General features: G+C 39.5%; 1 protein-coding gene across 2 annotated transcripts in view; it reads right to left on the bottom strand.

Moving 5' to 3' along the window:
* Positions 1-27,712, bottom strand: part of PRKACB (protein kinase cAMP-activated catalytic subunit beta) — an 87,486-nt gene that overhangs the window by 42,320 nt on the left and 17,454 nt on the right. The window contains exon 1 of one of the 2 annotated variants that reach the window (XM_087960537.1): positions 12,746-12,999. The exons of the other annotated variant lie outside the window; for it this stretch is intronic. Within the exon in view, the coding sequence (XP_087816663.1) occupies positions 12,746-12,932 (187 nt within the window). The 5' untranslated portion in view covers positions 12,933-12,999. Of the gene's footprint in view, positions 1-12,745; positions 13,000-27,712 lie in introns of those variants that run through there. 2 annotated transcript variants of the gene reach the window in all.

The following is a 27,712-nucleotide window of genomic DNA, read 5'->3' as shown; positions in this document are numbered from 1 at the left end:
CTGCAATGCTTAGCAATAAAGTTACAGGTCTTTATATAAGCAATGACTACCTGTATACATATAAACTCTGAATTACTGCTCTGTATTATCAAACTAATTATGTATTTTAATCTCAAAAGGGGATTGGGAAACTTCAACCTACAATTTGAATATTACCTTGTACGTCTACTTATTATTTGTAAGCTGCCCAGAGTCACTTTATAGAGGAGATGATCAGTATAAAAAATAAATAAATAAAAATAAATACTAGACCACTCCATCCTGTTTGCTGGGGCCCTAATAAGATTCCTCTCTCAGCTTTTTCTAAATTCTGGAGGATGACTCTTCATGAAGATGAAGGCAGAAGAATACAGACAGAAACTAGAAGTAGTTAGAAATAGTCAGAGCCTTATGTCTAGCTAGCTATCAATCCTGAAACTCACTGTATCCAACTTGCTATGTAGGGGATAAAATAAATATAATTTATGTTTCCTCCCAAACTGAAGAGGTTTTGAAAATAATACTCTAATAAATCACGTAGTTTTTCAGTTCAACAATCCAAAATCATGGTTATTAGTAATGCCACCTTCTGCAGGAGTTGAATCAGTATGATAGTCATCAGCTTAAAGGTCTTTGACATTAAAGTGAAGGGAAAGGTCAGAAGCAATGTAGATGCAAGAAGATAGAGATGTGTGCTTAGCTAAAAAAAGAGAAGTCCTACCAATGAAGGAAAAAAGAGGAATTAGTTGCAAGAATGAAGATGGAGCCTAGCCTTACTCTTTCAAATGTACCAATGATGGATCTGATTTGTATGAGATCGGATTGCTATTTCTGGATGAAGTCCTAAAAGTTATGCAGAAAGCCCTTGTGGAAGGCTTCTGAGGAATAAACATAACCTCCTTTACCTCATCCCCAGAGTCCTTGTGAATCAAATCCTCAAAGATGTAAAGTAGACAGAATCAAGGCCAGAAGATTTAGCTTGATAGATGGAAAGAAAGTTAGATTAACCTCATAGGTAAAACAGAACAAAGAGAACTATAGCTGCTAAAAGATTATGAAGAATGCAACACACCTCCGGTTATTAATACTTTGTCCTTTTTCTCTATAAGTGCAGAACACTATTGATGGCAGATACTATAATTAAGAATACTATCCCCTTTCATTTTACTCCATAAAGGTTCTAGCTGTGGTGTTGATGGTACAAAAACCTATTTATTATAACAACCAGAGCTTCTTTACAAATCATTTTCAGTTGTTTATTTTGTTTATATTTTGACTAAGTTTGTGTGCTATACTATATTTTGTACATATTTCACCTAATCATGTTATTTTAAGATTTAGTATCTTTATCCCAAAAGGTAGGCTGAAGATCCAGAAGGAACTTGACAAATTAAAACACTGGGCCCTATTTAACAAAGTAAAAATAAAATGGTGAGAAAAGTAAGATTTTACTCTTAGGCAAGAAAAACCGAATGTACAGGTACAGAATAGGTGGTATCTGTGGCTCAGTAGTAGTAACTATGAGAGGGATCTAGGAGTCCTAGCAGAGAACCACTTAAATATGAGCCAGCAGTGTGCTGCGGCCACCAAAAAACCCGACACAGTCCGAGACTGCATTAATAGCGGGACAGAATCAAGATCATGTAAAGTGTTAGATCTACTTTATAAGGACTTGGTAAGACAACACTTGGAATACCGCGTCCAGTTTTGCTCATAAAAAAGACGTTGAGATTCTCGAAAGAATGCAGAAAAGAGCAACAAAGATTATTAAGGGTCTGGAGGCTAAAATATACGAAGAATGGTTCCAGGAATTGGGTATGTCTAGTCTAGTGAAAAGAAGGACTGGCACTGTTCTGATATTTGAGGGATTGCCAAAAGAGGGCCAAACTATTCTCCAAAACATTGAAGGCAGAACAAGAAGCAATAGTGGAAACTAATCAAGGAGAGAACCAATCTAGAACTAAGGAGAAATTTCCTGACAGTGAGAATAATTAATCAGTGGATCTGCTTGCATCCAGATATTGTGGGTGCTCCATCACTGGGGATTTTAAAGAAGATATTGGACAGCCATTTGTCTGAAATGATATAGTCTCCTGCTTGAGCAGGGGGTTGGACTAGAACAGGGGTCTCAAGCAGAGGTGGCATTCAGCCGTTCCCCAACGGACCCCCTACAGGACCTGCCTACAGGACCAGGTAATCACTGAGCCCCCGGCTCTGGGCTGAACCCCTGGCGTTCCTTCCCGCCACCCGGCCTTGCCCCGAGCTTCTGGCAGCCTCCGCTGGCCGCGGCCTCAATCCGGAGCTTGGCATAGCTCCCCAAGCTGCCGCAGGTCCCTTGTGGGCCAGCTGCTACCCTTGTAGCCACCCACCCCTGCTGCCGGGCTTCCAAAAGCCCATTGAGCTCCTTGCCGCCGCCTGGCCTTGCCCTGGGCCTCCGGAGGCCATGGCCTTCAGCCTGGGGATGACTGGATTGGCAGCAGACCCACAAAACTACACAACTGAAAACACACTCTCTACACAACTGAAAACTACACACACACACACACACACACAAAGCAGATACAGCTGGAAAAAATCTGAAAATTTTAATTTATAGGCACATAACATGTCCTAGCATTTTTTGATGTTGATGCTTCCAGCATGCAGGCCAGGTGACATTTTACGTGAAGTCCAGCTGCTTTTATGGTTTCTGGGAAAATTAGTAACTTGTTTTGGGGTACAACACTTCATCCTTATTAAAGCTGGTTTTAACATGTTGAGATTTCTGGAGCTGAGCCTGCTTGATGGGTTTCAAGTGCTCATAATTGCCCTGCTTTTGTTCTTGCCTGGGTCTTTTGTCTTTCCTATCATGGTGGTTAATTCTGCCAGTTATCAGGAAAAGGGGACCTCCAGGTGATTTACCTTAATGTACTTTAGTGGTGATTTTTGTTGTCTTGCTTGTTTGCCTGGGGATTTCTTAAAGGCAGAAGGGCTGAGATTTCTGATGTGAGGTTTTGGGTCCTTGGGGGAACAATCCAGGGTTTTTATTGCAGTGGCTTTGTCTGGGGATTAAGTAAAAAACTAGTTTTTATCTGCAGTATTTTTTGGGGGGCGGGGGGGGGTTGTATGCTTAAAGTTATCTACTCATTAACAATGATCAAATACTAATATTTGCTTATCCTTTTTAGTGAACTTTCCTTATATAATTGGTGTTTTCTTTTATATTTTTACATTTCCAACTTCTGTTTCTGTTAGTTAGCCATTGATAAAAGAAATCCCATATTAAAAAGTATTCTAAGCCTTCTCCTTGATTGTAAATTTGTAATTGTTAATTTATTCATTTCTGCACATTCTTAATATTTTAATTCATTTTCATATTTTTTTCCATTGTTGTGCAAACACAATTCTATCAGCTGTTGTATGTGTAAAATTAAATGAATCCAACAAAATATTTCTGATTTTAAATCCAGAATGCCCTCTGTTGGGATTTGAATTTGAGCTTGTATTCTGCTTGGTTGTCAGACTCCCATGGGCCCATGCAGGGGCAACTCTGTAGGCTGTCCTAAGTCCCAGACTTGGTTGAGCCTTGCTGGATGATGATGTAATGAAAGGGCTTTGGGCAATTCCTAATATAGCTCTACCTAGAGTAGATTTTTGTTATGTAAAATAGATTGGCTTAGGCCAGAGTAATGGCCCATTAGCAAGAGTTTCTGCCTTAATTGAGTTTTTACTTTTCTTTTTAGGGGAAATATTCTGCCCAGCCAGTCACATGACCGCCAAGCCACGTCCAACCAGCCACATGACCAAGCCATGCCCAGCCAGTCACATGACCAAGCCACGCCCAGCCAGTCACATGACCAAGCCATGCCCAACAAATTAGCCACACCCAGTCACGTGACCCACTAGGCCACGCCCACAAAATAGGCCACACCCCACAGAACCGGTAATAAAAACAAATTGAATACCACCTCTGGTCTCAAGCCGTGGCAACTTTTAAGATTTGTGGGCTTCAACTCTCAGAATTCCTCAGCTAGGTTGCTGGCTGAGGAATTCTGCAAGTCGAAGTCCACAAATCTTAAAGTTGCCAAGGTTGGAGACCCCGGACTAGAAGACCTCAAAGGCCCCTTCCAACTTTGTTGTTTTGTTAAGAGGTTTACAGAATTTCTAAATTACAAAATTGGTGATCTCCTTGGTGCTGATAATGATGCAACACAGACCTCAGGATTTCTGTGGGTGGTGGTGGATTCAGGATCTGTCCAAGAGATGAAGGCTCACCAACCAAGTTTGTGATCATCCTAGGAAGCTAAGGGGAAGATGAGCAGGGTGCAGCAGTCTTGGTATCTCGTACTTTAAAGCTTGTGAGACCATTTGAGATCTGCAAATAAATGGTCTGCAAATAAAAACAACTGTAATGAACTTGTTAAGTAAAAGCCTTGCATGATCTTCATTAAGGCAAAAAGGACAAATAATTCTACGGAATTTTGAAGAGTTGGGAGAAAAATGAAGAAATTAAGAGGAGAAAAAAAAGTATTTTATTAAATAGAAGAAAAACAGGCTCCAATATGTTGATTATATAATAAAAGAAGCAAATTGATTCTGAATAGGATTCTACAAGAACTCATGATCCATGCAAATGAGGATTTTCTGCTATGTATGAAATACTGTATGCATATATTAGAATCTATTTGAGTAAAGTAGTTCTGTACAGTAAGTGAAATCAAAATACCAAGAGTTATGAAGCAATTCTAGTTATCAAACACCCAGAAGTTGATGAAACAAACAGCTGTGAGCAATATAGTTTAATTTTAGTCATATAAAATTCTGCCTCCACCCTTTTAGAAAACAAGGGATTATTAAATTCATAACAATTGGGATTTTTATCTGTACTAATCTACATAGTACATGCTTTAGAATATAACAGTACCTGAAAAATCCTACAATGTCACATAATATACATTAGTTCTCATAAAAAGTTTTCATAGGCAAAAATTTCAACCAATACAGTTTTTCCTAATAAAGAATGGAAAAATTAAAGTTTATTGATATAAAAGGTAAAGTCTCCTTCAAGTTGAGCTTGAGCCCCAATGACTTGCTGTCCTTCTACAATTTTCTTGATAATGGGAATTGTTTTGCTATTGCCTTCCCTTGTTATACAGTATATTTTCGAATTCAGCTCTGATAGAATTCTGAAGATTTTCCAACCAAGCAGTAACCAGGCGGACAATATTTAGATCCTGAAATTATTATAATAAAAATACACAGTGCATTACAATTTATTCCTTAATATTCAAAATTTGAGGAAAGAAAAAGAAGCAGAGGAAAGGAAGACTTACTTCTGAGAAGATATAAGTTGCATTGACAATTATGGATAGCAAAAAATATTTTTATAGTTTTACAAATAATTGTATTGATTTTCTTAAGAGACAGAAATCACAATAAAACCAATGAATACAATCTAAGCAAATCAAAAACTATTATACTCTATGAATTAGTTTAAGAAGAAAAGTAGAAAAAGAAATAAAAAAAGGAAATTTAATAGAATTAAGACTACTTTTCTATTATAAGAGTAGAAATTTTTTCTTTATGCCAATTGCAACTCATTTTTTTTAAAAAAAAACTGAACCTAGCTATATTGAACTTAATTATCTTTCTTTTCCATAGATAGAAAGGCTGAGAATTGACCAATTTCATGAAGCAACCTAATCTAGAATTTAAAAAAATCTTTCCAGGAATGCATAATCATAGATTATAATAGTCCATGCACGGTATATCCAGTGGCCTTCAAAAATAGACAAATTCCAAATTAGGGGAAATATAATTCAACATCTTCATCCCAAGAATCTGGTTCATCAAAGTATTGATGCCTAACCAAATAGAAACACACCAACCCTAAGCAGAATCAACAAAACAATAATTTCAAAGTATGTATACACTGAAGCTATATTCATTTCTCCTATAAATAAATCCTAATCCTTTTAAGCTTCTATAATTAGCATATTACAAATTGGGAAATACTAGATTTATTTCAGTTTATTGTATAACTATTTACCATATTGTCATACCATTTGATGAAGACTTTTGAAAATAATTGAAAAAGACCATGACATCTATGTAGAGCAATAAAGTATATCCAATTCCTGCTCTTAAATATCATGAAAGTTATATACATATGTTTACAACGTCAAACTGAATAAACTAAAGGTTTATTCTCTTTTAAACATTAACAGAGAACATAAACTTGAATAAAATTTGGAGAACATAAACTTGAATAAAATTCTGTATACTGAGAACTAATGGCAATTGTCACTTGTAAGCATTATATTATTTGTTTCAATCAGTGGTTTATCAGTCGTCATCCCCCCATCCCATTTGTTGGCTTAATATACTTTAATAAACATTCAGTACACAACAAATATAATTCATTGAACTCTTACATTCCCAAATATGCTTTTTAAAATATTTTTAAAAACTTTCTACAATGTTAACTTTCTCCCCCCCCCCCTTTCTAAAAGGTGTAAGGCAATTGCTTTATCATGTATGGATAGGATAGGATAGGATAGGATAGGATAGGATAGGATAGGATAGGATAGGATAATAGAATTCTTTATTGGCCAAGTGAGACACAAAGAATTTGTCTCTGGTGCATAAATACCTTTAATGCAAACAAAATATCTTACATTTTCTAATCCTATATTTATTTGAAAAGAAAAATCCCATGGTATTATAAACCAACTCAGTCAGAATTTCTGAGATCTACATTCTGCATTCCTGCTCCATAGCCTATATCCGTGATGGCGAACCTATGGCACACGAGCCACAGGTGGCACGCAGAGCCATTTGTGCAGGCACATGAACCCCAGCCAAACATACCTGCAATGCACATACGCGCAACCTCCCAGATGATTTTCGGCCCGTTTGAGGCCTTTTTCAGCCTCCCAGAGGCTCAAGGGAAGCCTCTGCAGCCTTTGGGGGAAAAAAACATTTTTTTGACCTGCAGAGGCTTTCCTTGAGCCTCTGGGAGGCTGAAAATCAGCTGGGAGGCACGCAGTGCAGGTAAGGGGGCAGCGGGGTGGGGGAAATCGCACGTGCATGCGTAGGGGGTGGGGGGCTGCATGCATTGCCTTCTGAGTGCTGGCACATGAGCGCGCACGCATAAGCGTGCACACAATTTTCGGCACAGGAGCCCAAAAAGGTTAGCCACCACTGGCCTATATATTTCTTGGTATACATCTTGGCTGTACCCTTACTCTAGACTAGTAGAGAGTCTGTATGAAACTTTGTTGTTTCAAGTGCTGAAACAAATATTTGATGACAAATCCCTGGCCCAGTTAACTGGGTAGATAGATATACTTTCTCTTGAAATGAGCTAATAGTTTCCGATTTGGCTTGCAGCAATCTCTCCAACCCTGGCTTAGTCGATTTTGCCTCCAGGAAACAAGACTAAGCAGAGTTTGACTCAGACCTACAAAGCAACAGATCTAAACTTTTATCGCTACCACTATAGAGACCATGCTTTTTATGCCATCCGTAAATATCTTCACATCATCCTTTCCACCCACGCAGAAAGGCATTCATATTAGCAAGGTCTGACATCTAACCTTAAAGGCGATGAAGGGGATATTGTTGTTCAATATCTGCAAATGGGAATGAGTGTGAATGTGCTCAGATGCAGAGGTTGGAGACAGTTGCACATATTCTGTTCAGTTGTTTCCTATGCCATTTCTTCATAGCAACAACATGTGATTGCTCATCCTCAACACAAGACAATTTCAAACCATGTATTTTTATGGCATGCTTGTCATTCGTTCTACTCTATTCTTCTTTGTAGGTTATAGCTATTTTGATATACTTTTGTTCTTTACTTAATTCTTTATTCTTTCACCTTTCTCTTGATACTGGCATTTTTAAAATATTTCATACTGACTTTTGAAACAATTCAGAAACCACCTTTTAATAACCTGTCAGCCCTCCTAAATAAACCAAATAGGAAGCACAAGAAAACACTTCAGTCCAATTAGATTACTTTATTGTAACAAAATCCTGCAAGGCTAAAGGTATAAATTTCCCACAGCCACTTTTATCTGCTTAAGCAACTAGGCCTAGTCTTTCCTAAATTTGAGAAAACATTGAAGTAGTGGATTATCTAGATTCCTTTCAGTTGGGATTCAGGCCTAGGTATGTGATTGAAATGCCATTGGTTACACTTCTGGAGCTGGTGTGGTGATGGCACATCCATCCTTGCTGTTCTTGAACTCTCAGCAGCATTCTATACTTCTGGATCAGCTTTGGGGATTACAAATGGATGGCAATATGCTGTGTTAATTTTATTTATTTCTTCAGGGCTGGTTTCAGTCAGTTGTGATAACGGAACAGAAGTCAATCCACAGCCCCTGCTTTGAGAAACAGGTGGCAGCTGTGGTTGAGAAGGCTTGCATGCATGCAGCTTTGTATTGTGCACCAATTGCACCTGTTCCTGGATCAAGAAACGTTGTTCCTTATGCATTAGTCATGCATTAGTCAACTTTCAAATGCATTACTGCAATGTGCTTTACATAGGCTGCATGTGAAAAACATCCAGAAGCTGCAGTTGATTCAAAATGCAATTCTGCAGCTACTTATCCAAAGTTCTCAATCCGTGCACATTACATCTCTCCTCCACAAGATTCATTGGCTGCCAATGTGCTTCTCAGTTAAATTCAAGGTGCTGGTTACCTATATAGTCCTTTATGACATGAGACCAGGTTATTTGGGACTGCCTCTCCTAGACTGTGTTTACTTATTCCTTATTCCAGCAGATCTGGCAGCAGGGGTATGCTTGGATCCTGCCTATTAAGGCGAGCTATATAGTGGGATTCAGGATGAGAGCCATTTCTATTCTTTGGAATGTCATTCTGCTAGAGGTCAGATTAGACCCAATTGTGGTGGATTTCATAAAGCTCTGAAAACTGGTACTATAAACTGGCTATGGGAGTTTGGATGAATGACAGACCCTGTGGGATGGTTGTGATTTTTTAAACCTTGTTGCTAATTTCTATTTATTGTTTTGATGGTGTATTGTTTTAACTGGTGTCTAAAATCTTAACGTTGAGATAAATGGCCATATACATTTATTAATATAAATAAGCTAAGTCCAAGAGATTCCCAAATTACAAATCTGTATCTAGGCTCAACATCTTCCAGATTACTGGAACATGATTTCAACAAAATTATTGGCAAGATGCAGGGTGACAATATACAATTCAATATTGTAAGTCCTGAACAAAATAATATCCAATGGCTTTAAGCAGATCTTAAAAGACTGAGTCCTCCATCACTCCTCAAGAGTGCAGTCTCCCAGATAAACCCTCCTCTCCCTTTAATTGGGATAATTCACTATGGAAAAAGTGGAAGCACTGTAAGAAAGTGTGCCTCTGATATTCTATCACAGAAGCAAAGGGAAAGAAAAAAATAATGCAAGTTGTCTAATTGCTCAAGTCACTGGAAACTAAAGTGAAGGTAATTCAATACTCTTTATCTGTTGCTGTGATGGGCAGAAGGAATAAACTTGAGGAAGAGGGAAAAGAGTCACAACCAAGGCAATGGTTAGATAAGAGAAATCCAAGTCTAGGCAAGAACTGTAACCAGAGAAAGTGTCTCAGACAAAACCCTCCCTAGTTCTCATGAAGATGAGGGAAGGGAAGGGAGGAATGCATTCAGACTTACAAGACTATTTACTATAGCCTCACAATAAATAATAGTATTAGCTTGCATGATTTTGATTTCCTATTCTTGTCTTCCTTGGAGGGTTGAAAATTACTTCCTAAAAATTCATAAATTAGAAACCCTGTAACAGATAGATAAGGGGTCTCCAATCTTGGCAACTTTAAGATTTGTGGACTTCAACTCCCAGAATTCTGGGAGTTAAAGTCCACAAATCTTAAAGTTGCCAAGGTTGGAGACCCCTACTGTAGATAGACAAATAGAAAAAAACTTTCTAGAGCAGGGGTGTCAAACTCGCATTGTCACGTGACGTATCAAAACTTTTTCCCCCTTCGCTAAACCGGGTGTGGGTGTGGCCAGCGCATGATGCATCTGGCCCACGGGCCGCGAGTTTGACAGTCCTGTTTTAGATAGACAAATGAGTAGTACTGCCTCTAACAAAGTACTATGTGTTTATTTGCAGGTTTATTTCCATTGCATTAACTGGTTGGCAGAAAGACCAGGCATGAACAGAAACAAATGCTCATTATAACATGTGGGGAGAAGGCAGGGTCACCACCAACCCTGATAGCACAAATCATTTCTCGGCTGTCATCAACTAGACTGATGGCTCTAAATTTAGTACATATTACCCTCTTTCAAAATAATAAGAATTATTATTATATATAAAACTACGTGCAGAGGGAAAGGTCAACAATATTTGGAAAATTGTTGCGGAGCAGACTTTTAATCCCACCACAAAAACAAAAACCCCTTGTGAATAAGTATTTCTCAGCACATTACATTATCTTTAAAATGTTTTACCACTTAAAACTGAAGCAAGTCTGATAGTATGAATGCAGAACATTTCTTGAACCAGTATTCCCTTGTTTCAACAAGCTACAGTGTTAAAGTGGGTCAGCTGACTCACAAATATATAACAAATAATAATAATTGGTTCAAAGTTTAAACTCTTAAGTTCAAAATGACACATTTTCTCACTGCAGAAAGGCAGACACTATCAACTAAAAACAATCACAGATTCATTTTGTGAAAAAGCAGAAGGTATTAACTAGGATTGCAATAAAACCATTCTTTATTGTACATGTCAACTCAGAATTCTGCAACGCAGATGGATATGAACTGAACAAATAAAACCCCCCAATAAAAATGCAACTGTCTAATGTTCCAAGTCAATCCCAGATTCATAACATAAATCTGGTTTTTTAGATTGGTTCCGTGTTTTTCATTCAGAGCATACATAACGGAATATAGATTTCCTTAAGTTATAAAGATGAACCCAGCCTCATGATTGCAATTGCTCCTGATAGCATAAAATAAGTAACACTGTCTTGATATTTGAAGCGACTTCCCTCAATATTGTAAGATTGATTTAATAATGTTCCTGTTATAAATTATTAATCAATTACTGCTGGAATCCAGATAGAAGGCCAGAATTTTTCCAATGAATTTGTTTTACAGGATTTAGGATCTTTTTATTTGTTGTTCCCCAACTCTCTTGAGCCATCAATATTTGGGGAGTAGCTTTCCTTCATGGATTTTAAGTACAGATAAAATTCATGTATCTCTCTTTATGTGTAAAAACATAAATACAAATCTAAGAACTTGCTAAAATGTTGATTTTTATCTCAAACAACATCCTCTTAAGACTGTTGTATTTCAAGCACAAAGGACCAAGTAGAATATTCTACAATAGTCCAAAATATAATTTGCTCATATATTAATCAATTAAAATTAGATCTAATTACATTTGCTAAATTTATAAATAAACAAATAAAAATAGACATACAGTACATATGTCCCTATGGTAAAGAAACCAATGTATATTAGTATTACTAATATTACTAATAATATTTTACATCATATAGACAATTTAACATATGAACAAATGAAAGTGACTGTATATCTTTACCCTTAAAATAAGTGCTACTTTGAATAGTAGATCAAACAATTTTGTATGATAGCAGCAGCTTTTTAAAAGTCCCATCTTTTTATAAAGTATATCATATATTATATATTAACATGCTAGTAAATATTTTAAAATTAGCAGACTGCACATTTGTCAATATTAACTTAATTACTATATGTATGGCAAAATAGGCAGCAAATAAAATTTTAATAATAATAACAACAATAATAAAAATACAATAGAAAGAAGAGAAAGAATTGGCAAAGACAGCAAAATATAAAGACCTGCAAACAGAAATAGAATGACTATGGCAAAACCAAGCAAAGGTAATAGGGCCTTGGATGCAATCTTAAAATAATTGAAGTGCCACTTGAACACCATCAGCATTGACAAATTCACTATCAGTCAATTACAAAAGGCAGCTTTACTCAGAACAGCTTACATCTTCAACAATATCTGTAATGCCATCAAACATCCATACCTGCCTATCCCATGTCCTTGGAAAGGACTCAATAGGTAGGCAAAAATTAGAGCATAGTAGCCTATTATTTGGAAAAGTAAATCAACATTACATTTTCAGTTTGGTTTTATGAAGTTGTGGAACTTCCCTATCCATTTTTCAGCCTCAGTCACTAAACACACCCTTGCTCACATATCCCAAACATGGTTAGCAACTTTATGACAGCAACAACACAGACATCCAAGAATTTTGAGTACTTTTAGAAAAGATATTTTCAGTTCTAATGCGTTTATGTACTAGCCATCTTCCTCCACATTCTATCAGTCTATGTACCTGAGGCCCCCTGTCTATCCTCATCAGATGCCTTTCTTGGCTGTCTGATAACATCTGGCATATCTTATTCTTCTATTTCATTTGTAGGTATGACAACAGTTATTAATTTTATACTATATTTTTTGCTTTAAAAGACTTATTTTAAATGATGAAAAAATACATATTTAAGCAGATGGAACAGTCTGCATGGCAATAAATCAACAAAAGAAAACTGGCTGATGGTATGTGCTGCAAGCCACTTGCAACTGCTGAAGAAAAAGAGCCACAGCCCTGAATCAACCTGCCAATCATTTAATTTAGCAGTTTAGCTCTCAGCATTTTCCTTTACTTATCAGGTAATATTGCAAAGTCTGCAGTTTCAAACTAAAGAACCTGGACACACTTACTTGATTTTTCCCACAGTGCAGTAAGTTCAGACATGTCCGAAGATCCATTTTCTGCTGTTATTTTCAATTCACTTGCAGAGCCCTTGGAGTGCCTATGAAAAAGTCTGTTCGCAAACCCTTCTAGCCTCTGCAAAGCATTAGCTGTCCCGGTACCTGGGTTGCCCTGTGACTCCCTTTGGGTGGCCATTTTTATGCATATAAGATGTAAGTTAAAAGCAAATTCTAATTCTGAACACGGAAGCCAAAGACTATGAATGTGTCACACTTCCTGTATGCAGTGAGCTAAACCACAACAGTTTTCTGTTTCCTGTTAATATAAAACCAAACTTTAAGAGCTATTCTCAGCAAAAGCCACTTCATCCCAATTGAAGATGATGACTAGTAAAGTATTTGTCCTGTTTGCTTGTTAATTTTCTCTTACCAAGTAAGAATAATATGAGAACAAGTCCAAGAATGCTAAAAACTAGATCATGAAACTCCACTATACGCACAAGCAGTAAGCAAGAAAATCTAAATTCTGGGCAATTTATTGAGAATGGAGAAATTTTCAAAAAATATTTGAATAACAATTTCTATAGTATGTCAACATCAAGGGAAGCATCTGAAAACAATTGCAGGTCATATCTACTTTTCTAAAACTGATTTGCAGGTTGCAGAGTATGCACACAGATAGTAATTATAGTACAAAATCCTTGGCAGATCTCCTTCCTTGTTCTAAAGAGTTATGCTGCTGAGATCTGCATTGTTCCACTGTATATATAGATACTGAAGGTTCATAATTTATCTCACTTTTCACATTTATCCAGGTGCTTTACAATTGGCAGTAATGAACAGATAGCAGTCAGAGAAAGAACAAGCATTCCTGGCATGTGAGTGCACAACTTTGAAAAAATTACTTTTTATTTCATACACTCGTGTGTTTTTAAAGCCTTGAATCTAATAACAATACTAACTTTGATAAGATTTGTCTGAGTATAAAAACAACCCATGAAAAAACAACATCCCACATATACAGCACACATAGCTTTAAATATAGTGTTATGCCTTATTTCAAAGCTATTTATTGCTCAATGATGTTAAGGCAATATACTCTATGCATGTTAGTTTCTACACTGTTCTGAATGCATAAATTGGTATTCAAAATTCTGTTATATCTACTGGTATTAGGGCTGTGCCTGCTCTAAAAATAATAATAGAATCACTTCAGATTCCACACAAAGGCAAGCACAGTTCCTCTTTGCTATTCATGAAAATAAGACTCATCTTTTTTATAGGCTAAAAAATGTAGCTGCTTTAAAAATACATGAATTTTAATGAGTCAACTCCTTAAAGTGATAGTGTTAGGAATATAAGTAACCTAACAGTTATTTGGGTTGGAAATATATAAACTAGGGCAGACATTTTAATACTATGCCTTTAAGAGAATACTAAAACTGTAATTGGGTGTGGTTCCGCAAATGGCCATAAGATGGAGCCAGAAACCTGGGTTGTTTGATCTCAGAAGAGAGTCTCAGTGAGTCTGTTTCTTCTGTTGGAAAGAGTTTTGCCGTTCCTTCTAATGACTGTTACTGATCGTTGATGTAAGTCTGTTACTGAACTGTTTTTTGATACTGGACTTTGATATTTGGATTATCCCTGAACTGAACACTAACTGCCTTACCTGTGAATGACTTGGACTGCTTATCTTGAACTTTGCTAAAACGTTTATTGGAAGTAAAAACCTACATTTACTGTACAGTGTATCTGTGTGCTGTGCGTGTATTATTCAACACTATTCTCACTACGTCTCCTAATGGGGAATTACCTCAACAGATAGTATTCTTTTTCAGATGCTTGAAAATAACTATTTGAATGAACAGGTACTGCATTAGCACAAGGTCTGCTGGTACACTTATTATCCACTCATTACAAATTATGCTTATTATTTATCCACTCATATAGTACCCATCAGCAATTCCTTAATGCTGGTATATCTTTCCAAGGTCTTTATAACAGCCCTCCATTATTAGTGTGTGATTCTGGAATAGAAACACATTTGGTTTAAAGAGATGTCAGTGCACACAGTGCATGCTTCTCCTATAGATGCAATTGATGTAAAAGAAGAACAGCATTGATATTCCTAGTCCATTTCTCTAGGTTCCTTCTTTATGTTTCTCTGCTGCCTATGATTCCATAGATATTGGAATGAAAAAAATCTGACTTTAAGAAACATGTAAAATCACTTTCAATACCTCCTTAATATCAAAAAAACTGGCCTCAAAAACTCTTGCCACTAATACTTTAATAGTTTTTATATTTTATATTGTTTGCTACCTAGTGTTACCCGTTGAAAAGAGCAGCTATAGAAATTGATCGAATGAGTGAATGAATGAATGAATGAATGTATAAACAAATAAATAATCTGAATTTCTATTACAGAGATATGGGAATATATGGAAAGGAAACCTATAGAAGCAAAATAGAACTAGTGTTGATGCTTTTGAACTATGATATTAGAGAAGAATACCATAGAGAATACCTTTTTGAATTATTATGGAGATCACAAAGAGAACAAATAAATGAATCACTGAACATATCAATCCAGAATTCCCACCTGAGGCCCAAATGACTAGACTCAATTTAACATACTTCAGAAGCATTATACGAAGACCAATCTCTCTGAAGTAGTCTATAATACTGGGAAAGGTGGGTGGAAAGAAAAGAGGAGGAGGATCAATAAAAAGGGAGGCTGAATAGCAACAACAGTGGGTGTATTGCTGGAAGATCTGAAACACCAGGCTAGGCACAAATCATCATACATCTATGTGGTCACTAAGAGTTAGCATTGACTTGATTGCACACAATCAATCAAACTGTAACAAACTGTGCATATCTTATTAATTAACTGTAGTGGCACATATAAGAGCAATCAACTTTACTGTGGTTGAGATCCAAACAAATCCTTCAGTTGTTATCTAGGTGCACATGTCCATTCATGTCTATTCACATTACTTACTGAATATAAAAAAATTCTGAAACAAGGGATACTTCAAAAGTTGCCTACAGTATTACACAGGAAGGAGAGGTGTTGAGGTATTCCCCGTTAGGAGAATGAGTGCGCTCAGGGAAACGTGGTGAGGAATAACACATAACCAGCATATAGATACACTGAATAGTAAAATGTAGGTTTTACTTCCTGTAAATGGATAAACAAAGTCCAACAAAACATTCCAAATCATACACAGTTAAAGCAGGTAGAATTCAATACAATCAGTCCAGGGATAATCCAAAAATGAAGTCCAGTATCATAAACAAAGTTCAGTAAACGGAGTTTGCTAACAGTTTGCAAGACTCATAGCAATCCAAGCAGAACAACGATCAGGCAAAAGGCAATAGGGAAAATGCAAGAAGAGAACAAACCAGGTTTCTGGCTCCATCTTATGGCTGTCGAAGGAACCTCAGTCAATCACAATTACAGCACTCTCTTAAAGATACAACAGTATTAAATAACTATCCTGGTCTATATATTGCCAACTGAACTGTTAGGTTCTGTTATCAACTGTTATCATTCCTAACATTCTCCCCTTTGGGTAGGACAAAATATAAAACCATACAGTTTAAGTCCATATTCCTCACAGCAAGCCTTATGTTTTACAGAGCCTTGGGCTTTTGTAAAATGATCTTCAATGTTATTCTCAGACATGTAGTACTCCAAGTTTAATCATTTTACTTTGAACACATTGTCTCACATTCAGATATCATAGATCGGTGTGTTTTGATCTTGTCTTTACAACAAGATTGGAAGCCATCTGAATTGCTGATTGGTTGTCTTCATATACAACTATAGGTTCACTTACATTAATTCTCATGTCTGTCATTAGTTTTTTATAACATACTAACTCTGTACATAATAGAGATAAACATGAGAATTCAGCCTCCATTGTTGATAAGCTTAGATGTTTTTGTCGAATGGACTGCCATCCAATTAACACCTTTCCTAATAACACTACAGTACCTGATGTTGATTTACATGTAGGTATGTCTGTAGAGAAACTTGCATCGGCATATGCAGTTAAACTTAGTTCATCCTTAGGCTCCAAATATAATGCATAATGCATTGTTTGTTTAAGATCTCTCAACACATGCTTAGCAGCTTGCCAGTGCCTTTCAGTAAGCTAAGCATTAAACCTGGCTAATTGCTTGAAACTATATGCTATGTCTGGCCTAGACCAATTACTAAGATAGGATAAGCTACCAATTAATGATTGATAAATATCTTTATCAAAAACAGGACTTTGTACATCATTGTGGCTAAACTCCTGGCTCATTGGTGTTTTAGCCGGTTTACAATGTTCCATTTTAAAGTTCTTCAGTAACTGGTTAATTTTATCTGCCTGTGAGATTTTATAGCCTCCCTTAGTTTTATCTATTTTCAAACCAAGATACTGTTTAATCTCACCTAACTGTTTCATTTTAAATTTCTTTTCTAACAGTGAAATAATCCCAGTAGCTTTTCTCTCGGTTTTAGTGATTAATGCTATGTCATCAGTAAACAATAGGCAACAATGAAATTACACCATCACTTTCTTTTTTGAATAAACATGGATCAGCCACAGGGCAGCTACAAAACCTATCGTAGTTAATTCCTCCACTATGCACTGGTTCCATTCATAGCCTGATTGCTTCAAGCCATAAAGCCATTAATCTCCAGCAATCAGTTTTGTTATCAGTTTTTATCCCCAAAGGCTTCTTTAAATATATAGTATGTTGTAATGGTGCATGTAGATATGCCGTCCCCACATCTAAATGGTTTATTATGTATTTGTTCTTAGCTGCCCACACTAATGCTGCTCGTAATGTGGTAGCCTTCAGACTAGGTGCAAACACCTCATCGTAGTAGTTAGCTGACTGATCGAACCCTTGTGCTACTATCCTGGCTTTATGGGTAACAATCCCATCCACACCTGTCTTAATTTTATAAATCCACTTACACCCTATGGCATGCTCACCTGGTGGTAACCTGACATTTTCATATACCTCCAACCTTTGTAAGGATTTCAGTTCCTTATCCATTTCTTCCTGCCAAGCAGCCTGATCCTTAGCAGGATACAATTTCAGTTCATTATAGTTAGTAGGAACCTCCTAACAGGAGGTTTTCAGAAGAGCAATATAGCATCTTAGTAATTAAGCTGAAATGCTTGGATTCCTGATTACAACATAGCAGCTGAAATACAATGCACAAAGTTTAAAATCAGTCAAGGACTGAGGTTTATTGATATTCTTAAGACTTTATAAAAAGCTGTTTAGTCAGTCTTTCTTTAGCCTGACAATCTAAAAAAAAAAGAAGAAGCAACAGCACTTCTATAAATAACAATGCTAAGAGGAAGTTGTTGCTATGACAGCCTTGATCACATTTCTATTTTAAATTCAGAAGATAACTACTGGCACCTATTGTTGAAATATTAAAATGCAGCCAAAGGAGCACACATTAAACTAGTGAATCTTTTTATAGTAAAGGGACAAATTCTACTTTAAAATGATATACTAAATATTAGTCTCTGATTTGGGTTTTTCCCATACCTACTTGTATGGAAACATGTTAAATAATCTAAAGTAATACAGAGTATATAAATAAAAAATGTATACACTTTTAAAATAATTAAATGGTTATAAATATATTAGAAATATTTCTAAAATTAATATAAGAATTAACATTATTAATATATAAGAACCTGTTTTTGTCTAGTGATTAAGGCATAGACTAGAAACCATGACACCAGGAGTTTTAGTCCTATCTTAGCCTTGAAAGTTGGCTGGGTGACTTTAGGCCAGTCACTCTCTCAGTTCAACCCACCTCACAGCTTTGTTGTTATGGGAAAATATGAGCATTGCACATGTTCGTGGCCCTTGAGTTATTTATAAAAATAACAAGGGCAGAATAAAAATAATATATTTCTATCCTATTTTGCTTCAAACTTCTAAAATGGATAGCAATAAGACAGTGAATATTGTCAACAGTATTTTTTTAAAAAAATATATAATTGATAACTCAATTTCTCAACCCAGCAATGTAATCATCTCTGATGAAAGGCTGTTGTTGGATTATAATTTTCTTTGTCTCTGGAATAGCATAGGGAAGGACAATTGGAGCTTATTTATTATCTGGAGGGAATTGTTTGGTAGTGTTTCTGTTAATTACGCAGATCCTTTCAAAAGACAGACAGCAAATAAATAAATAGATAAATAAATTATCTATTTCAGAGCCTTCTGGCACGGGAAACATTTGTGGAAACCATTGAAGGAGCACAATGTCTTTCCTCCAATTTCATTCACATTCAGGGATAATTAGGTGTCTGTCTGTTTAAGAGGGACCCGGAAAAGCAAATATGTTTTTATAGAAGTTGAGGGCTGTAAGGCGGGAATTTTTAAGGATCATTTTTTCTTGCTGGACAGTTAGGGGAATCTAGGTAGTTCCTTGATAGTGTTCTGGAGGTTGTTTTTACTAGGAGAAATGAGCCTTTCTGAATGGCAGCAGCACTTTCCGCTGAGGGAGTCCACTGTTAAGAAGATAGAATGCTGAGGCAATCAGGCTGATTGAGCATAAAACACTGGGGTTTCCTACCTTATACTATGCTATGTCTCTCATATTAGGACTACCCATGGGCTGTGCTGGGAGGAAGCTGTTAGGAATGTAAGTCACCTAACAGTTGGGTTGGAAATATACTATATAAACCAGGATAAACATTTTAATACTGTCTTTTTAAGGGAATGCTAAAATTGTAATTGGGTGTGGTTCCTCAAACGGCCATAAGATGGAGCCAGAAACCTGGTTTCCGAGAGTGTTGCCGTTCCTGCATTTCCCTATTGACTGTTGCTGATCATCGTTATTCTTGGATTGATGTGAGTCTATTACTGAATTGTTTTTGATACTGGACTTTTGATATTTGGATTATCCCTAGACTGAAAACTGACTGCTATAAACGTGTATGACTTGGACTGCTTGTTGGACTTTGCTTAACCATTTACTGGAAGTAAAAACCTACGTTTTACTATACAGTGTATCTGTGTGCTGGTTGTGTGTTATTCCTCACCACTCTCATTACGTCTCCCTGTATGCACTCATTCTCCTAACGGGGAATTACCTCAACACTGGTTATGGGCCCAGGCCATACCAGGCTCAGATAACTGAGAGTTGGTGTGAATGCACAGTACCGTATACAGACAGCTGTTTACTTGTGGGTTACTATCCTGATAAAGATGGCACAAGACACTTCAACAAGTCTATCACTGATAATCCGGTTGGATGGAACAAACTATGTTTCCTGGTCTATGAAGTGCAGTCTACTCCTGCGTAGAGAAGGGTTATGGAATGCAGTTCAGGATCCACCGGATGTAAATGCTTGGGATCCAGATGATGAAGACGATGCCAAGAAGTTAGCTGACTTTAAACGGAACAACGAACGAGCTCTTTGTATAATTGGACACTGAGTGACCAGCAGCTAGTCCATATTCGTGGAGAAGAGTCTGCTGCTAGGTGTTGGGAGAATTTGAAGAGGATTTATGTTCGTGACAGTGTAGATGCACGCATACATCTTACACGTAAACTGTTTAGAGCACGTCTTCTGAAAGGTGGAGATATGTTAGCTCATTTAAACTTCATGAAAAGAACTTTTCAAGAGCTACATGAAAAGGAACTGATATTTTCAGAGCTGCATCAAGTTTACATCATTCTTTCCTCATTGGATGAAAGTTATGATGATTACGTATCTTCACCGGAAGTCCTGACCAGAGATAAACTGACATTGACTGACATAACTGGAAGGTTGTTAGAAGAGGCAAGAAGACGGCTGGATAGGGACCAACTGAGAAAGAACCAACCACAAGAAGAGGATTTGTGTTCAACTGCCTATACCGTTAGGAAATGTTTTTCTTGTGGGGCTAGGGGACATATAGCTAAATTCTGTAAGCAGGGAAAATGACAGAATACTGGTAATCACCAGAAGGCTAAGAAGAATGTTAGTTTAGCTATGTCTAGCAATTCAACTATAAACCATGATTTGTGAGTTGTTGATAGTGGAGCATCGCAGTGTATTACTAGAAATAGAGAGAGGTTTGTAACGATGTCCACGAGTAAGCAACATGTATCATTGGCAAATGGATGGAAGATGAAAGCGTCTGATGAAGGTACTGCATATTGTTCATGTATAAATGAGCATTTAACTATCTTATATGTACCTAAACTGAAATTTAATTTGTTATCAGTAAGGGCTTTAGTTAATATTGGTTATGTAGTAACCTTTAGGGGAGATAACTGTATAATAGAGGAAGAGGGTAAAAGTGTCACTGCTACATTAGAGAATGATTTATATGTGATACATGATGACCAGTTGAAGATGGCTAACTCGGTTTATAACAATGTTAAGCCACATGACGAATGTATACATTTGCTACATAGATATCTGGGGCACATACATTTCCAAATGCTGAAGCAAACTGTTGAATTGTCAGAAAGAGTAAAATTAAAACCCTGTAGCAAGTATTTAAACTGTAATGCCTGTAGCCAGGAGAAAAGCAAGGTTACTCCTGCAAACAGACTGAATGGGTTTAAGACCAAAGAACCTTTAGTGGTTGTGTTTGCTGACATAATTGGTCCTAAGAAACCCAGTTTGGGAGGTGCCTGCTATGTTTTGAGTATAATGGACCATTACTCACGGTATGGTTTCTGCTATTTAATGAAAAACAAAACAGAAACATTCCAACATTTCTTTAACTGGCTAAGATTTGCTGAGAGAAAAATGAGAAGTAAAGTAATTACTTTAGTTACTGATAACGGGACTGAGTTTATTAACAAGAGATTCCAAACTATGTTAAAATTGGTTGGTGTCGAGCATAAACGTTCTGCACCTTACCGACCACAACATAACTCGTTTATAGAACAAAGAGGGCAAACGTTACAAGCTATGGCTCGCGCTATGTTATCTGACTCAGGTTTGTCTAAAACACTATGGGGTGAGGCCATAATGTGTAGCAATCATGTGTTAAACAATGTAGTTAACACAACAACTGGAGAATTGCCATTCACTCATTAGCATACAGAAAGCCAAATTTAAGCTATCTACATACATTTGGAGCTCCAGCATGGGTGCATATTCCCTCACAAGTAAGACTAAAAGGGCAACATAGAGATAGAAAATTATTTTTCGTAAGTTACGAGGCCAACCATAGATCGTTTAGATTTTGGGATCCAGGCACAGCTCATGTTTACTGTAGTGCTAGTACTAAATTTCTTGAGCATGTTGGGTGGCATAAACTGGAACAGGAATCCAGCAATGATGTTATTATTGACACCCAAATAGTCCCTAAAGATGATATAAGTAAACCACGAATAGCCATTAAAGAGGAAGAACAGGCACAGGAGGAAGTAGCAGAACAGGCACAGGAGGTAGAAGAACAGGAGCAGGTGGAACAGGAGTGTCCACCAGTAAGCCCTGTATTACCGAGACGTTCAACCTGAGTAACACGACCACTTGATAGATATCAGGCTAGTGTTGTATGCCAAGTGAATACAGTTCCAAATAACTATAATGAACTAAAACTGTATCCTGCTAAGGAACAGGCTGCTTTGGCAAGAAGCAATGGATAAGGAACTGGAATCTTTAGAAAAGTTGGAAGTATACGAAAATGTTAAGTTACCATCTGGTAAACATGCCATAGGATGTAAATGGGTTTATAAACTTAAGACAGGTGTGGATGGGACTGTTACCCATAAAGCCAGGTTAGTAGCACAAGGGTTCAATCAGACAGCAAACGACTACGATGAGGTGTTTGCACCTCGTCTGAAAGCTACAACATTACGAGCAGCATTAGTGTGGGCAGCTAAGGAGAAATACATTATAAATCATTTAGATGTAGAGACGGCATATCTGCATGCACCGTTGCAACACACTATATATTTAAAGAAACTTTTAGGTCTCAAAAATGATAATACAACTGATTGCTGGAGAATTGAAAAAGAGCCTTTATGGCTTAAAGCAATCAGGATATGAGTGGAACCAGTGTATAGTTGAGGAATTAACTACAATAGGTTTTGTAGCTGGCATGGCTGATCCATGTTTGTTCAAAAGAGAAAGTAATGGTGTAATTTCATTGTTGCCTATTGTTTACTGATGACATAGCATTAATCACCAAAACTGAACAATAAGCTACTGAGATAATTTCACTATTAGAAAAGAAATTTAAGATAAAACAGTTAGGTGAAATTAAACAATATCTTGGTTTAAATATAGATAAAACTAGGGGAGGATACAAAATCTCACAGGCAGATAAAATTAACCAATTACTAAAAAGTTTTAAAATGGAACTTTGTAAACCGGCTAAAACACCGATGAGCCAGGAGTTTAGCCACAGTGATGTTCAAAGTCCTGTTTTTGATAAGAACATTTATCAGTCCTTTATTGGTAGTTTATCTTATCTCAGTAATTGGTCATGGCCAGATATAGCATACAGTGTTAACCAATTAGCGAGGTTTAATGCTGAGCCAACTGAAAGGCACTGGCAAGCTGCTAAACGTGTGTTAAGATATCTGAAACAAACAATGCATTATGCATTATATTTGGAGCCTAAAGATTGGGCGTTGGTTCTTACCTGACACACCATTTCTCTTGGAGCTGCGAGGATCATCCAGAGAGTGGGTGGTGCTTCAGTCTTCTGCTGTTGTAGGCTGAGCTAATTCTTTAGGAACGCTCCTCCTTCCATCACGTGACTCCATTGGAGCATTCCCCCAGTTTATGCGAAGACGAGAGGAAACAGGAATTCGTGCTCTCATCTGACTAGACTTGAAGGATCATTGGCCGAAACAAGACCCCACCAGACGGTGAAAGATAAGGGAGGGGCTGGATGATCCTCGCAGCTCCAAGAGAAATGGCGTGTCAGGTAAGAACCAACGCCCATTCTCCTTAGAGCTGCTCGGATCATCCAGAGAGTGGGACATACCAAAGCTGGGCCTGTCCTACGGGAGGGGCGCCGTCTGGTCTACAGTCCCCTCGGGTTCCCTGAGAACCCTCTGAAGAACCCTTCTACCGAAGGAAGCCTCAGCGGGGGCATATCTGTCAATCCTATAATGCCGAATAAAGAGTGACGGGGAGGCCCACGTCGCTGCCCGGCAAATGTCGATTATTGGAGCCTGGGTAGCCCAGGCAGCTGACGTAGCTGCGCTCCTAGTGGAGTGAGCCGTAATACCCCTGGGCACCTGGAGAGCCTGAGCCTGATATGGTTTGGCAATGGCCGCCCTTATCCAACGCCCTATAGTGGTTGGGGGAGCCTTGAGCCCCTGTGACTTTGCTTGGAAGGATACAAACAGGGCTTCGGACTTACAGAAGGTCTCAGTACGTTTAATGTAAATCCGCAAGGCACGTCTGACGTCCAGAGTGTGCCAGAGTCTCTCCCTTTCATGAGTTGGCCTGGGGCAAAAGTTGGGAAGGATAAGTTCTTGAGCCCTATGGAAGACCGAATTAATCTTGGGCAAGAAGGAAGGGTCAAGCCGGAGGACCACCCGGTCGGGGTGGAAGACGCAAAGGTCTTTCCTAACAGACAGTGCAGCGATCTCTGATATCCTATGGGCTGAAGTGATCGCTACCAGGAAAACTACTTTATAGGATAGGAACTGAAGCGAAACCTCTCTTAAGGGTTCGAAGGGTGACTTTGTGAGGGAGGTAAGGACCCTGTTGAGGTCCCAGGTTGGATACCAGTGAAGGGCCGGAGGACGCAAATTTGTGGCCCCCTTCAGAAAGGCTCGAATACGGGGATGGTGAGAGAGGGAACTGCCTTCTCCACCGGAGATGACTGTAGACAAGGCAGCTACCTGCCGTCTTAGCGTGTTGGGGGACAGCCCCTTACTGAGATCCTCCTGGAGTAAGTCAAGCACTTGGGCAATGGAGGGGTTAGTTGGGTCAATAAGAAGCTTGACACACCATTTACGAAAAATGGTCCAGGTGGCGTCATAAATCCTTGTAGTTGAGGGTCGCCTGGCTGCTAAAATGGTATCGATGACTTTGTTAGAGAGGTTTTCCCTCTTCAAACGTTCCCGCTCAACCTCCACATGGCTAGTTGAAGCCATTGGGGGTTCGGGTGGAGGAGGAGACCTTGGGACAGGGAGATTCTGTCTGCTGGGATCCTCCGGGGGGCTACTGATAGGCTGCGGAGGTCCACGAACCAAGGGCGACGGGGCCAATAAGGTACTACCAGAATCAGTTCCGCCCTCTCTTGAAGGACCTTCTGAAGGACTAAGGGCACCAGCGCCGGGGAGGGAAGGCATAAAGGAGGCCCGTGGGCCATGGACACCCAAAAGCGTTGTGTTCCTCCGCCCCTGGGGATGGGAATCTTGAAATGAATCTTGGAAGGTGGGTATTGAGGGGGGAGGCAAACAGGTCTACCACTGGTGGCCCGAAGATGGATGTCGCCTCCCTGAATAGAGCTGGATGGAGGCGCCACTCCGACTGGTCTATGGTGGCCCTGCTCAACCAGTCTGCTCGGGTGTTGGAGGTGCCCGAGATGTGGTCCGCCCTGAGAGAAAGTAGATGAGACTCCGCCCACCGACAGAGGCGCTCGGCCTCCCTCATTAGGCGGAATGATTGAGTGCCCCCCTGCTTGTTGATGTGGGCTTTGGCCGTGATGTTGTCGGTGAGGATGAGAACGTGGCGCCCGCGTACCTGGGGGAGGAAACTGCGGAGGGCCAGATGGACGGCGCGAAGCTCCAACCAGTTTATGTTGCATAGTTTCTCCGTCGCTGACCATCTGCCCTGTGCTGTAAGGGACTGGAGATGAGTGCCCCATCCGGACAGACTGGCGTCTGTGGTGACGGTGACTCTTGGGGGCTCCTTGAGGGGGCAGCCCTTGTTGATAGACGCCTTGCTCCACCAAAGGAGGGAGGTGAGCACCTTTGGTGAAACCCTGACCTTGTGCTTTGAGTTGCTTGATCCGGATCTTTGGTACGGGAGCAGGAACCACTGGAGGCATCTGGAGTGGAAACGGGCCCAGGGAATAATGGAAAGACAAGATATCATTTTACCCAGTAACTGGGATAGTTCCAGAAGGGAAACCCTCTTAAGGCATCTGATACTTGTTACAGATTTTTGGATACTGAGAATTCTCTCCTCAGATAGAAACACCTTTCCCTTCACCGTGTCGATCACCGTCCCCAGGTGAGTTATCCTGGTGGAGGGGGATAATTGACTTTTCTTCCAATTGATGAGGAACCCGTGATCCTGGAGAGAGGATAGGGTAGTCTGGGTATCCCTCATTGCCTGTTCCCTGGAAGTGGAAAGGATGAGAATATCGTCCAAGTAGCAGTGGAGGCGCACCGGGAGGGTTCTGAGGTGTGCAGCTAAAGCGGCCAGGACCTTGGTGAAAGTTCTGGGTGCTGCAGCCAACCCGAATGGGAGAGCCACGTATTGAAAGTGGAGGTTATTGTAGCAGAAACGGAGAAATTTGTAATGGGAGGGTCGGATTGGGATGTGTAGATATGCCTCGGAGAGGTCAATGGATGACAACCAGTCTCCCTGCCTAACACCCAGTAGGATGGACTGCAACGTGTTCATTTTGAATATGTGGTATACGAGATGGCGGTTAAGCCACTTTAAATCCAAAATCGCTCTCCATCCCCCCGAGTGTTTGGGTACCACAAATAAGTGGGAATAAAATCCCTGTCCTCTTTGAGATGGAGGAACGGGTTGAATGGCCTGTATATCAAGTAGATGCTGAATTGCTGAGTCCATGAGGCTGCGCTTGGTGTAGTCCTTGGAGAGGGGCATGGCATGAAAAAATTGGGGGGAGATTGGAATTCAAGGGCAAGGCCAAACCTGATGGTGTCCCTAACCCAGGCGTCGGAGGTTGAGGAGTCCCACTGGTTGGCGATGGTCTTGAGACGCCCGCCAATGGGAATCAAATCTGGTGGCTTATCTGGAGCGCCTGAACGGCCTGTTGCCCACGCCCCGAAAGGGCCTTTTGAAGCCACTGCCCCTTCTGTGCCTGTCAGAAGAGTCGGTCCTGTCCTGAGGCTGACCCGAGCCAAAGGGAGGGTGCCTTTGGTACCTGGGAGGAAAGGAGGTTTGGAAATAGGGGCGAAAGGGAGCTCTCCAAAAGGGCTGCAGGGATCTTGGCTCTGACTTGCGGGTGAGGGATGGAAGGAATTTTTTCTTGTTCCTTCCTTCTACTAAAAGGGGATCCAGAGATGGTCCAAACAATTTGGTTCCCATGAGGGGAGCGGAAGCCAATTTAACCTTGTTCTTGAGGTCTGCCTGCCAGTGTTTTAGCCAGAGCAGACGGCGGGCAGAGACATGGGAGGAAATGGCACGGGTGGAAAATTTGACCGAGTGATAGGTAGCATCGGCCGAGAACTCAGCCACGGCCGTAATCTTGGCTATGTCTTGATGGGCTCGGACATTGGAGGCTGGGACATGTTGCTTAAGCTGGCGAAGCCAGCGAATGGATGACCTGATGAAGAAGGCCGATCTGATTGCCCAAGCGTCTGACTGGTGGGCCTCTAGGGGGTCGCTGAGGGAGGAGGAAGAGGCCAGACCCACTATGGGCTCATCAACCTCCGGAGTACCCAATAGGTTGGAGAGCTCTGGGTCTAAGTTGAAGAATTTTTTATCATGAGCCGAGGGGGCGGGAGGGGCCGCCGAAGAGGCTAGTTGTTTGGACACCAGGTCAAGGAAGATGGGGGGGTTGGTATGACCTCGGCTTCCATGACAGGCTGTTGAAAAATGGAATCGTCTGGCCGGTGTTCCGGGAGCCTGGTGACCCTGAGAGGGCGAGCTGCGCCTGGATAGGGAGGAATGGACTACAGGAGGAGGGGGTTGAGAAGAGGTAGAAGGAGGTAGTATGGGAGGCACTGAGCCTGCCTGCCTGGTGCGTTTATCGATCTCTTTTTCCAGCACCTTATGGCGTCTTAAGGTGTCCCTCTGGGAGGAATTGGAGGGCTCCTTAGCC

Source organism: Notechis scutatus, chromosome 3 (genome assembly GCF_049901735.1).
Source record: "Notechis scutatus isolate UNSWTSFEM ecotype Mainland chromosome 3, rNotScu1.2, whole genome shotgun sequence".
Classification (NCBI taxonomy): Eukaryota; Metazoa; Chordata; class Lepidosauria; order Squamata; family Elapidae; genus Notechis; species Notechis scutatus.
Note: the sequence above shows the minus strand (reverse complement) of the source record. Positions and strands in the feature narration are given on the sequence as shown.